The following is a 14,307-nucleotide window of genomic DNA, read 5'->3' as shown; positions in this document are numbered from 1 at the left end:
GCTTATTCAAATTTGCATCCTTTGATAGACTGCATGCTCCTCAAGAATAAGATCTAAGTCTTATTCATCTCTGAGCCTATAGCACTAACCTGGAGAAGGTGCTGAATAAGTGACAGGTGGGCAGATAGATATACAGATGCACAAAATAGAAGCAGAGCAGCCTACCTGACCTGCGTTGGCACTTGCAGACAGCACAAGTTTGTCTCTCTCACCATAGTTATGGAGCGCCTCTGGGTGCAGAGCCCTCTTCAAAGTATAACATAGACAAGATGGTAAGAAAAAGACATAAGTCCTCAAAACAAAGACAGTGGCTTAGGGGAAAATAGAACAAAATAAGTCAAAAGCCTGAGGTCCAATAAAATTGACCTAGTAACAAGAGTTGAAAAAAGAAGAACCCTTTAGAGTTGAGTCCAGAAGTGCCAAGGGACAAGAGGAATAAACAGAGAGATGTTTCCTTTGTTCCAGACAGCAGTCAGAACAAAGGGGAGCACAGGAGAAGGAATAAGGAGCAAGGCCTGTGCAGAAACTCCTCTGGTCAGATTGAACCAGGCCTCTACCCACTGTCTGCAGCCCCAGAATCCAATCACCATGAAGGGGAGAGATGTAGAAGCAGAGGGTGTGGGTTCCAGACCTATCCCTGCTACTTCTGCCTGCAACCTTAGCAAGTCCCTTTGCCTCTGAGTCTCAGTTGCCTTCTCTATGAAGTGGCAGGCCTTAATGCCACCTGTCTTCCTGGTCTACTGTGGCACTGATGTGCTAATGGATGTGGAGGCACAGTGTGAACTGCTGGCAGAGTGGCTGTGTGGGAAGGCAGTCTGGTGGTGCGTGAGCAGACCTCGACTCTGTATCCTTTGTCTTGCAGAAGGTTGTCCTGGGTTGTGCAATGGCAACGGCAGATGTACCTTGGACCTGAATGGGTGGCACTGCGTCTGCCAGCTGGGCTGGAGAGGAGCAGGCTGTGACACTTCCATGGAAACCGCCTGTGGAGACAGCAAAGACAACGATGGAGGTAGGGCTCTGGCACCTATGGGCCCCAGCAGCTCCAGGGGCAAGTGGCGTTACTGAGTTAACAGGCTTCCACACCAGCTGTGCAGTCAGGGGGGCCACTGGGCAAGCAAGAACTATATATGTGGCTTAAGGATTGAGTACAATGTCAATAGTTGTTCCATTTGGATTCTTTAAAATTAACTAACATAAATGAAATTAATTGGCATCCAACAGCCAGGATAGAGAAGAAGGTACATAGAAAAAAGAGTTTCCCCATAATTCAACAGTGGGATGAGTTGCCTGGCAAAGTTATGAGCTCCTCCCTGGAGGTGCTAAGAAGAGGCCATCCAGTTCTGTGTGGCAAAAGCTGTTGAGGCTGCTCCTCCCGGGAAAGGATGTTGGATTACCTTTGATGAAGGGCTCTTCTCTGATTTGGGGAACACCATTACCTCCATACCCTCTGTCCCTCTGGGTATGCCATAGAATTTGCCTTTGCTTTGGATTTTTTTCAAGTGCTAGGTAATTAAAACCCAAAGAATGAGAGGCTAGTCTTGGGGAACTTTCATTATCTGAGAATGAAAAGACCTGGGTTCTAATTCCAACTCTGACTTTGACTCCCTGTGCAATCCTTAGTGAGCTACTTATTGTCTCTGGGCTTCATTCTCCCTATGTAGAAGATGGAGCAGTTGGACCATGAGGGCCATTCCAGTTTTTATAATAGACATACAATTAGGCTTCATTTCTCTGTTGTATAAACTTGCATAAATACAACCAGAATGTATTCTACTTTGCCACCTGGATGACGCCTGTTCTAAGGATCTCAAGGGATTATTAGGAAAAGAAAAGGATAAAGATATGGAAAAGAACATCAGGACAATTAACCATTCTTTTCTAATGATGGCCCAACTGTTGTCTGGAGTTGTTTCTGCGGCTACCTTCTCTTTATACCAAGGTACTTTCTAGTATACTACAGAGCAGTAAGTCAACAAAGCAGAAACTCAGCACCCCAATCTTTGGAAATTTTTTTTCCTAGGGTATTTCTAAAATCTGAAAGCATTATAAGAATTAGAAAGCCAAGTGTGTAATATTGCTCTGGTTCATTTGTAGCCAGAAATGGCTGTTTCAAAGTACTGGTTATTATCTGAGATTCCCTTCAGTCCTTCTGCCTACTTCCCAAATCAGAAGGCAGCCAGGCCTGATGCACACAGGTCTGGGCCTAGTGGAGTAACTGTCAACCAGGAGCTTGGGACTGACATTGGTCTTAATAGCAAGACAACAGTAGGTGCATGTTCTTCTGAGGTCTTACAGTATTGAAATGGCCCTTAATCAACCTGAAACTTGTGGAGTTTATTAATTCTTGTGCTGCATAAATATCCAGAGTTTCTATGATGGGACTAGGACTCTTGCCAGGTACAGAGATGATTAACTCCTGTCCCTGTACCCCAGGAGCTCAAGTGAGGGAAAGAGGCCCAAAGTTGAACATTCATGTTCTGTGATAAGTGCTATTATGGGGTTTTATGTTGGTTGTGGGGGGAGTAGGAAAACATTCATCAGGAAGTTGATACTTGAATAGGAAGGAGTTTCTTGGAAAGGAAAGAACTTTCCATTTAGAAAGACCATCATGGGGAAAGTCAGGGCAGAGCAGGGAAGGGCATTGAGAATTGCTGCTTTCAGGCAAGATAAAGAACGATCTCATTTGCTCTTCATAAGGAAGAGACATCAGCCTATATTATCTGCATGATTTGCCCAGCATCCCCTTCCCTTTGCCTTTGTGGGCACCATGCCAATGACAAACAGTCACACCCTTGTAATAGAAGAGAAGGGGAGAGCAGCCGCACCATGAAGTCATTCCCTTCTCAAGAGTTCAGTATCTTGGCCAACGCCTTCAAACAGCTGTTGAACATCTGGGCAGTAAAAAACTGAATGTATTTGGGAAATGTGGAGAAAGAGCACACTCCCCTCTAACATGCATGCAAGACTGGCTTATAGAACAGGGTTCATTTATTCTTTCCTTGAAATCCAATTCCAGTTATAACTTGTCTGCCACACTTCAGAGCCAGCCCTCCCAGCATTGGAGCCCACCACTGCTTGCATATGGCCTGGGCACACAGTAGCCCAAAGCCCCACTGCTTTGGTGGAAGAGCCTTTTGTCATAGGAAATGGGGCTGAGCCCAACCCCAGGGGATTGGATCCTACTCCATCTGCTCTCAGAGGTGAGCCAGCAGGAAGTAGAAAAGAATGATCAGAAAATCCCCAATTGTAGGAAAATATACCTCTTACATTTTTTGGAGCATGTTGAGTTTATACATCCATTTTAGCAACGCTATACAATAGCATGGAAATGTGATTTCATTTACTGCCTCAACAAATGTAAACTGAGTATCTACACTACACCAAGTCCTGTCCAGTGTACTAGGATTTCAGAGATAAATAAGACACAGACCCTGCCTGTGCCAAGTTCGTGATCTAGAGGGGGAGAAGAGGGAAACAGCAGGTAATTGCAATACAGTGGGATACTGTGTTGAAAGAGCAGCCACTTATTCACCTGATGTTATCAGGTGTCTGGGTGCCCTCCTGGAAATAGTAACATGGTCCCTGTCCCAATGGGCTTCCAGTCCAGCCAGGAAGAACTTCCATGAGTTGTTGTGATTAGAAATTCAACCATCTGGGTAGGATGGATTATCAAGAATTTTTGGCCTTGGGTTCTCAACTGTGAAATGAGGAAACATCTCACTTTGAGATCCTCTTGATTCAGTGATCTCTCCATCCATTGGGGAAGACCAGAGGAAGGTGCAGGGGGCCCCTGCTTCTCAGGGGGGCACATGTGAAATAGATATAGGACCAGAGACAGGCAAAACTCATCCTCACTGGCCTTGCCTACAGAGACAGTTTGGGAAGGGAAAACAGAGTGCCCTACATGAGGAACGTGAGCGTGGGCCACATTTAGCATCAGGCTCTTTTCAGTGCAGTTGAGCACCACACGTTTTGGGACCCTGCTGTCTCAAGGCCCCATGCTCTTTCCTGAGGGGATATGAGGACCAGTGAACATGGCCCAGTCTTTCTCCTTCAGGAAGCTCACAGTCATTTGGAAGAAATTGTCATTCAAATGACTAAATCTAATGGAGTCAGAATGAAATAAGTGCTTTTATTTCAGCCATGACAGTGAATGCAGCATAATCCCAGATACATAATTTAGAGTGGAAGGAAATACTGTTAGAGTCTTGCTGAGTGGTTGTTCATGGTTGAAATGACTCAAGGGCCTGAAGAAGGAATTAGCAGAGTTTAATGTTGAGTAACAGGGCCAGAAGGGACATCTGAGAAATCAACTTCAGCTCCTCCTCCTTCTCCCCTGCATGTTACAGACAGGGAAACTGGAGCCCAGAAAGGGGAGGTGACATCATATACTTCACAGTCACACGGAAAGTCATTAACACAGACCAGACCAGACTCAGACCCCAAATGCGAGTCATGGCACATGGCCTGGTGAGCCTGGAGCCCCCCACCTTCTCCTAGTGCCCTCTCCTCCTAGAAATGCAGTGAGCGCTCCTCAGACTAAGTGGGCTGTGGCACAGTACAGTCATTCAGGTGTCCTTTTACAGCGTGCCAAGCGATTGTTCATCCACTGAGCCACACTATGATGAATGTGGTATGATTATCCCTTTTCTATTTCCTTATCATGAGGAAACAAAGGCTTCCTCGTGTGTTGCCCAGGTCATGTGGGTGGCCAGTGGCAAAATATGCTGCCATCTGAGCAGAGCTTTTCACTGTGCCAGACCTCAGACATGTGGCTCCATCAAAAACCACCGCGGCCCCTCATTTGTCAGATAACTCCCATTTTCTCTTCTTTCCCATCGTGGTAGGTTTAAAGCAACCCTTTTTCAAATTAAACTTGAATTTCAAGGTTCATTGAGAATACTGTTGAAGACTTTTTAAACTGTGAGACAAAAAAAAAAATGTTATTCAATGTGGCTGAGTTGGGAGCAGCTTTATTGGTTTGTTTTTGTCATCATGTATGGTCATTGTCTGGATTTAAAAATGGAAAACAGATCCTGGATGTGACTTAGTAAGTGCCAGTCTCCTGATTTTTTTGTTGGAGCTGCCCAATACATCCAGCAAATGGTCAGATTTCACCCTGGGGGAACTAAGTGGTAAGAGGGGCCAGCAGAGCAGGCACAGTGCCCCTGACTCACCCCCTCAATGTGAATCCCTCCCTGTGCCCCACTTGCCAAAGACAGTGTGCCCTGTTTTCATGGCACCCTATTTGTGAAGCCCTTGTTGAAGTGCTGTCAAAAGCATCTTCTCATTAGATGCACACTGACCCTCTCACAAAGATGCTCTTATGCCCATTTCAGAGATGGTCAAAGAGTGGCCCTCCTATGCTAAGTGACTATGGGGATAATAATCTCTACCCACAAGTTTGTGATCAGGATTATAGGTTATATGTCTAAGGTGCCTTAGAGGCAACATAGCACAGAGATTTAAAATGCAGGATCTGTGCTGAGATTCTCTGCATTCAATTCCTGGCCCCCCTGTTTGTTGACTGTGTGACCTTGGGAGGATTACTCAAGTTCTCTAAGACTTCCACCATCACCTGCGAATATCAGTTCTCCCTCCTGTTCCTATCCACTTGCAAGTAGAGAAACGTGATAGTTATTACAAAATATATATTTGTATATAAATAAGTACTTTTAAAATTGGAATTATGCTCTCCATAATATTCTACTTTTTTTCACTAAAAGTCTCCATATAATAGAAGATTTTGACTTTTTTCATTTTCTTTGCTAAAATCTATATTCCAAACTGTTACATGCTCATTGCTAGACTGAAAAAAACAATCCAAACGTACATAAAGGAAAATAATAGCCATCATTGAAAGAGTCTCACAATAAACTTGCAGGCAGACATTTACATGTAGGGTTACTGAATCTCAGTAAGCTGCAATGATTTGCTCAAAGTCACATAGTGGATCAGTGGGAGAGCAAGGAATGGATGGAAACTGTGTTTAAAAAGAGCATACCAGAATAAAAACTCCACTGGAATTTAAACAGCCAGACCTCTTTTGATAAAGGATCTTTAAGCAGCTTCAAGGTATGATAATCTCTCAGATGCTCTTGGCCCCATGAAAAACAATCATGGGTGGCAATACACACAATTGATAGAGCAACCTAGAATGAGAAATTTCAGGAAAACAGAAGAAAGCTTTCTGTCCTCCCTTCTCCTCCCCATCTCCCATTGCAGGAATGGAGAGTTCACAAAAAGCCATAGAATTTGGTCACCCTTCAGACTATCTCTAAACCACGCTTCTCATGATAAGAGACAAGAGAGAAATTGACCTTTAAAAATCTTGTGTTCCAAAGAGCAGATAAAGATTTTGTAAGCTTTTTGAAAGAAGGCACAGAATTTATTACAGAGAATGACAAAAACTTCTCCCAGATGTGTATAGAAAGGAGACGCGCATTCCACCCTCTCTCCCCAGGGCCTCCCAGATGCTGCTCGTGGCCTATAGTAAAACAGCTCTATGTTCAGACAGCAGACAACAGCGGGTTGAGGTTGGCTGATGGGCTGTCCAGCCAGGGGAATGGGTAAGCCTGCAAAAAGACTGATAGGCTTGTTATAACCCGTTCATGTGACCAGCAATTTGATGAATCAAACAACTACAGTACAGGTTTACTAAGCACTTATCCATCCTCCTGGTTTACATTTTAGCATTCTCTTTTCCAGGAAATGTCCCATCCCTATCCTGAGTTGGGTTCCCCACTTGAGGCTTCCAGAACTCTGAGCTTCCTTCTTTCCCAGTTCTCTCTTGGCTGACTAACCTACGGCACTAAATTCTTTGGCGGTGACACTCCTTTATTTCTACATGTCAGGTACCTAACACAGGGCCCACCAGCCACAGAATGGTGCCAAATAAACATACCAGGCTTGTCCTCCTTGCTCCTTTCCAAGGAAAGGGATGAGCACTTCCTGCAGGGAATGGATTCCATTACATGGTCTGGCCCTGGGCCCTGCCAAACTGATTGAGCTGCTTGATTTGGAATCCTCACTCAATCATTTATGCATTTGTTCATATTTAACAGATATGATGCTTACTTCAAGGTTCTGTGCTATGCATTTGAAATTCAAAATTAAACAAGTCAGTTCCTCCCCGCAAGGAGTGGGGACAGGGCTGGGGGAACAAGAATAGCCGAAGCATTGCTATAAAGAGTTGTAGACTGTGGAGCTTGCCTAACAATTGGGTGAGAGCAAATTCCCAGCTCCACCATTTCTCTAGCAGTACAATATCAGGTAAAATCATGTATCCCAAGCCTCCAGGTCCTTGTTTGTAAAGATGGGAAAGTTAGTCAAGCCACCACATTTAGTAGAAATCTCCTGCACACTTTCTGGGAAAATCACAGCAAGTCAGCCCTGAGGGAAAGGGTGCTGAGGACATATGAAGGTCAGGAGGTGACTGTCAGAGAGCCCAACAGCCTGGAGGCTGTCCTGTCCACCTTTCTCCTGACCAAGGAGGACACTGACCTGAGAGCGAGAGACAAGTCACAGAGGTCCCACTCCTTGCTGGCAGCTGTCAAGATCATATAGGGGAAGCTACTTCCAGGCAGGACTGCAACTATGTATCTGGAGAAGGGCCAAGCAGCAGCAGAGGACTTGACTCATCTCTGTGCCCCAATGCCTATGTGCAGAGCTCTTGGTAATGGCCGCAGCAGGAGAAGGACACTAAAACTTTCCTCACTGACTAACTCCTTTACTCTCTACAACCCAGGAACATCTCAGTCATCCTGAAAGGCTGGCAGGGCATGTCACCTGGGTATTAGGTGAGCATATTGTAGTTCAGGCATCTGAAGAGATTCTTGGGTGGCAATACACACAATCGATAGAGCAACCTAGCTGGGGTGGGGACGTCAAAGGAAAAAGAAATTTCTGAGGGGAAAATATTCTTTCCCAAAAGTTGGGGCTTAGGATTTAGGAGGGATTTACTTAAAATTAGAAGGAAATAGAGGAAAATCCTCCCTATTTTCCTGATTTTTTCCTGCTGTTAAATGAGAGTCTCTTAATGAAAATAGCAAACATATGAAACATTGACAATTTGTAAGTCAACCAACTTATGTGTAATATAGAATTGAGGTATGAGGTACCTGGAAAGTGTGTTTCCAAACCAGCCAAACTAGAAATTCCCCAAAACTATGTATTGATGTGTTTCTAGTTTTCCCCAGAATTTATTTTTCTCTACCCAAAGCAAACCTTTTCCTTTTAATACAAATCTTCTAAACTTTGTCATTTATGCCTAAGAAAATTAAATTGTAAAAGACTTCCCTTACCAGAGAGCACATATGCATCGTCTCAGGATTCCATATGCTACATTCAAAAACATAAAGAGGGTTTTCCACAGAAACTGGTTTTGTAAAACGCAACCTTTGAAAATTATTTGGGGGGGTGCCTATTCACTTTAAAAATATGTACCTTGTTTAAATATGATTGTCTCTATTGGTGGAAGTTTTTCCCACATTTACTATTCAGAAACTATTTGTTATATGTATGATTAGGACAGCATAGTGTAATCAGGCAGAACCCCTGACCTGGCAGTAATCTAACCTGCAAAACGTTCAGTGAACAATTCCACAGTCCTGGTGTCTCTCATAAGAACACCATTCGTGTGACACGTCCATTTCAGAGAACCACAATCTATAATTCCCCCAAGATCTCCACTGCCCTAATTTATATGTGTGTTGTTATGGCCGTGTTCATCCAATTCCATTCTCTAAGGCCAAACTGTATCCAAAAAGGCTGTCCTGGATGTGTGCATATGGAGGGCCAAGGCCAAATGGCAGGACTGTTACCAGGATACCAGGTCACGGAAGCAACTGGCCAGGAGCTGCTGATATCTGTAACTTGCCAAATCCTTACTTATGTGCTACTTACCATATGTTCCTTATCAAGTGCTTCACATGCCTGACCTCACCTAATCCCCACAGCATCTCTGCAAACTAAGTTTGATGATAGGTTTGATGATAGAACCAAAGCTCAGCGCTTTTGCTGCGACTTTTATTTCTAGCAAAATGTCCAAAATATCACCAGGACCCTCTGACTATAAGACACAGCAACTTGTTTTTAAGAACTCAGCAAAAAAACAAAGGGGAAACCAGGGAACCCTGGGTCCCAGAAGCAATAATTGAAAGTCAGAGCAGCAGGCATACAAGGTGTGATAGGATCGTAGAGCTAGGAGGCAGGGCACACACACGGAAGACGATTGCAACTGAGCCCCACTGGCTGGGACTAAACAGTACCCACTCGACTAGAGCAGTGACACTGAGGCATGGCTCTGCCCTGGTTCTAGAGGACAGCGGGCAGGGAGAGTCTGCTATAAGCAATAGAGCCTACACCACAAAGCTCTTGAAGTCCTTACCTACCAGAGTGGCACTAGAATGCTTTGTTAAGCATTCTACCCAAAATGTGGTCCCCTGGGTTACAGTTGTAGCTCAGTGACAGAGTGCTTGCCTAGCATGTGTGAGGCACTGGGTTCAAATCTCAGCACCACATATAAATAAATAAAATAAAGGGGAAACAAAGTCTTTGTTCTGGTTTAGTTCTGGGCCCTGAGATATTGAAATGAACCAGACTAATGGTACCTCTGAGGTGGCAAACAGAAATAACCAGAAACCACTCCGGAGGGTTCATTTAACCACATGAGATCACCTGTATAAAAGGCAAGCTGCTCTGGGGATCACAAGCAGAATCATAGAACACACAGGACATGAGTGGCCCCGGCCGCAGTCAACAGCTGCAGAATACAAAAAGCTTGCCACTCCCAAGAACGTAACAATCTGAGAGAGGCTATAACATAATAAGTTTCGAATGACTAAAGAGATACAATGATATTTAAAACCATAAGGATGGGGGCGCTAGGGTTGTGGCTCAGTGGCAGAGCGCTTGCCTCACACATGTGAGGCACTGGGTTCCATCCTCAGCATCACATAAAAATGAATAAGTGAAATAAAGATATTGCATCCATCTATAACTAAAAAATATTTAAAAAAAAAAAAAAACATAAGGATGGAAGAGGATGCTATCAAGAATGAAACAGGCAGGTTTTGAAAAGTTCCAAAGAAAAAAGAAAAATTCCAAAGAGACTATCTGGAAATTTTTAAGTATGGGTAATTTAAATTAATGATCCAAAGGACAAATTAAACAGCAGACCAGACACAAATAAAGGAAAGATAAGTGAAGTAGAATACAGATCTGAGGAAATAAATCAGAAGGGGACACAGATAAAAGGATGGAAATTGAGAGAGAGAGTGAGAGACATGAAAGATTGAAAGTCCTTTAAGCGTTTAATAATATTCCCGAAGAAAAGACTAGAGAGAAAGGGAAAGAAGACTATTTGAAGAGCTTAAAGCAGAACTGCCAGAACTCACCAAAAAAAGTCCTCATTAAAGGGCTCGTGGTTCGGCATCTCACTCACTGCATGGAGCATGCCTGTATTTGGGTCATATGCTCAGAGACAAATTGCCAGCCTAACAGTTCCCTGGAAAATCTTTGTCTCATTGTCACAAGACACCCAAGAGAAGTTTTGTGCTTCACTCCTGACTACAGGGGCAGATTGTAAGTTTAAGGAATTAACCATCTTCCTCTGACTCTCTTTATAAGCGCCTGATGTTTAAAGAAGTTAAGCAGCTTGTACAAGGTCACACAGCTTCCATGGGAATCAGGACCCAATCCCGGCAGTTTGCCTGAGAGAGGGCTCTCTTAAGCACAGTGCACTATACCACTGAAGACACAGTGAAAGGATCCCTTAAGCTCTAGTGTCCTGTGACTCTGATCCTAGATCAGAGAAGCAGCCCTGGACTAGATAAGTCCTTTATCCATTTTTCAGATCTTTGTGGAGGACAGTCTTTGTTCTGGTTTAGTTCTGGGCCCTGAGATATTGAAATGAACCACACAGCAATGGACCTCTGGGAGCTCATTGTCTGGGGAAGAAGACAGAGAGAATAGTCAAATTATAGTTCTGGGGAGAGTCATTCTGGAATGGAATTTCCCCAGGATGATGAAGAATAGTGTTTCAGTAACATTCATAAAATCATGTTCTCATAACATCTAAGTCTCTCTGGGGGACTCAAAGAAAATGCCACACCTCAGAAAGAACTGAGTTCAAATCCTGAGTCAGCTCCTTCACCAACTATCTGTATGATCTTCTCCAAGTTACTTTACCACTTTGAGCCTCTGGTTTCTTTTCTCTAAAATGAGGATGACAACCATGGCTACCTTATAGGATGGGAGAATTCAATGACATATTCCTTATAAAATATTAGCAAGAACAATGCGTGGCACTTGATGCATGCAGTCATTTATCTTTATCATCAATTTAACATTGATATTAATAAACACCACCACCACTCCTGGCCAACCTTACCCAGGGCTCAAGAGCAGACATTCCTCCTCAGCAGAAGGTGGCTCTGCCCAAGTGCCACAAAGCAGTGTTTATAAAGAGGTAAAAGACTGGCTTCCAGGGACTGCCTTGGTGGTAAACAAGAGCAGGCAAGAGCTAATAAAATTTCAAATTAGCCATGACTTTTCACGGCCCTTCAATTGTGCTAGCTGATTTAATGGTCAACATCCCTGCTCGCTGGGATTGAATAATGGAGCATTTCTGCAGAGTTATGGATGCAGCAGCTGAATCTGTCATGCTAACATCAATAGCAGAATGCAAATAACCCTCTGCTTGGGCTATAATTATGTGTTTAAGCAATGCCTGACAGGGGCAGCCCAGGAATGTGTGATGGAGCCTGCCGACTGCAGGAGAGGACAGTGCTTTGCCAGGCAGTTGCATCTGGGGTGGGGACAGAAGCAACAAGTTAAGGCCCAGAACAGTGCTGGGGCAAGGGAGACCTTCCCCCATGTCCCAGACTAAATCTGCCAGGTGAGACTGAAGGGATGGCCTTTCATCTGATGAGCCATGTTCTAGGTTCAGGATCAGGAAGGGAAGATACCTTTATGAAGCACCTACTATGTATCAGGTACTATTTGTGGACTAGTACTACACATTTAAATAAGTAACAAATACCTATATGACATTTACTCCTATTACCCCCATTAAGAGATGTAAGAAACCAAGACCAGAGGGTTTAAGTGACTTGCCCACGGTGACACAATGGTAAGTTTTAGAACCCAGATTTTAGAATCCCAGACCATCTGGCTCTGGAATCCATGTGCTCTTTCACTGTGCTGCCATGAAAGAGGTGACAAGCTCTAAGACACCATGCAGAAATGGGAGAGAAAGGCAGGGAATTTTTGTCCCTAATTTATTTAAGGAAAAAAAGAAAAAAAAAAACTGGGCTTCAGGACAGCTAAGTAGTTTGCCTGCAGCCATACAGCTAGTGAGGAGGACAGGGCCCCAGTCTAGTCAAGGTATATGCAGTAGCCTTTATACAATGAACTCCATGGAGACAGAAGGAGGTGGATATCTGAGCAGTACTTCCACATTATTAATGAGGAGACAGGGGTTCAGGGAGATTAAGTACAGGAACTTGTCCAGGATCAATCTTAGGGACAACAGCAGGACTTGAGCCTCAGTCTCAGTGTCTCATGATCCTTTCACGTTGCTTAATGGAATTGACTAAAGATATGGTTTTCTGGCTTTTATAGACTAGCATTTATTCTCAGCCCATTCTTCCTTTGTGAATAAATTCATTCAGTTTTCATTTATTTATTTAACAATCATGTTTTTAAGTATGCCTACTAAGTGCTAAGGGTGGAACAGATGACCAGAAGAGATCTGTGACCAAAGTGGTGGAAACAGTTATCCCAAGTCAAACAGCTAATAGGCAGTAAAGCCAGAATTTGAACCCAGGCAGGAATACACATCATCACACTCTGCCTGCAAAACCCAGACCATCACCCTGGACTCTTGCTGTCCCCTACTTTGGGCACTGTTCTCTGGGATCATGTCTCATTTGAAGCCATTCTATTGGGTGTCTGTAAAAGTACTTTGGGGTAATGAGGTCAAAAATCTGTGATCCGGTAGAATTTCTTCCTTTGCACTTTGGGAAGATGGTATTGCTATAATGCAGTCCTGAAGAAGCCATCCTACAGTAAAGAGAATCCCTGCAAATGGCAACTCACAGGAGGGGGAGTTGGGCCTCCACAGGCAGAGGACTAGGCCTCAGGCCATGTGGTCACCTGGCAGCTGGGAGAGATGCCACACACCTTCATCATCATTGCCGCATCCTCACCCAGAGCCAGGCAGTCCCCAGGTCCTGGAGTTTCTCCTCAAACCCATCCACTTCTCCAGCCACCCCTGTCACTGCGCTGGCCTAGGCTGTCATTTTTCACCTATGCAGCCTCAGTGCCACTCCTCCTCCTTGAACTCCAACTTCCCTTCTGCTTCAACATGCACATCCCACTTTAACCTCCTGCTTTAACCCATTAGGTGTCCCCCGTTGTCCTGAGGATGAAGTGCACACTCCCTAACCTGGCCTACCAGGCCCAGCCCAGTCAGCTCCTGCCAACCCAGGGGCCTTGTCTTGGGCAACTCAGGTGTCCATGTATTTTCTCACCTCTGGACCTTCATAATACTGTTCCTGCTGTCTCTTTAGAAGAAGAAAAAAAGAGAAGACAGTACACTTACCTATCTGTCTCTCCTATTAGATTGGTGGGCTGGGGCCAGACTTGAAGTACCTGGATCTCCTTGGTGCCCAGTAAAGGCTTTGGCTTATATCAGCACTTAAAGTTAGTGAGTAGAACATAGGGAAGAAATGGATGCAGGCGTTGTAGGCAAACAGGGCTAACTGAACACAGCACTGTAAACCACATGCTCTGTCACCCTGCAGATGGCTTGGTGGACTGCATGGACCCTGACTGCTGCCTCCAGCCCCTCTGTCATGTCAACCCGCTGTGCCTGGGCTCCCCTGACCCTCTGGACATCATCCAGGAGACACAGGCCCCTGTGTCCCAGCAGAACCTACACTCCTTCTATGACCGCATCAAGTTCCTCGTGGGCAGGGACAGCACACACGTCATCCCCGGGGAGAACCCCTTTGATGGAGGGTGAGTCCATGGGCCCAGCTCCAGTGGAAACTCTCTGAGGGAGAACCAAATCACCTCCAGGGCTACTTTTGGGTGGGAGGAGGCCAGAAGGGTGGGCCTCAAAGGTTCCTGATGGAATGTCAGAGGAGGCAGAACAGCAACCTCAGGTATCCACATTAATAAAACTGCTATCCAAGGCATTCAGAATTTTTATGAGCAAAGTTGTGTTGCTCCTGCTGGGTGATAGATGGAAAGAGTGAAAAATCAAAGGTCCAAGGGGAAGCTTGGATCAATACCCACTTT

The 14,307-nt window shown here is 44.6% G+C and overlaps 1 protein-coding gene across 13 annotated transcripts in view; it reads left to right on the top strand.

Moving 5' to 3' along the window:
* Positions 1 to 14,307, top strand: part of Tenm4 (teneurin transmembrane protein 4) — a 753,505-nt gene that overhangs the window by 655,572 nt on the left and 83,626 nt on the right. For all 13 annotated transcript variants that reach the window (XM_071616542.1, XM_071616552.1, XM_071616550.1 and 10 more), the window contains 2 exons: positions 863 to 1,009; positions 13,809 to 14,025. In XM_071616542.1, the coding sequence (XP_071472643.1) occupies positions 863 to 1,009; positions 13,809 to 14,025 (364 nt within the window). The remainder of the gene's footprint in view (positions 1 to 862; positions 1,010 to 13,808; positions 14,026 to 14,307) is intronic.

The sequence above is a fragment of the Marmota flaviventris genome, chromosome 9 (assembly GCF_047511675.1).
Source record: "Marmota flaviventris isolate mMarFla1 chromosome 9, mMarFla1.hap1, whole genome shotgun sequence".
In the NCBI taxonomy this organism is placed as follows: Eukaryota; Metazoa; Chordata; class Mammalia; order Rodentia; family Sciuridae; genus Marmota; species Marmota flaviventris.
The sequence above is the reverse complement of the archived record's forward strand: the minus strand, read 5'-3'. Positions and strand labels throughout refer to the sequence as shown.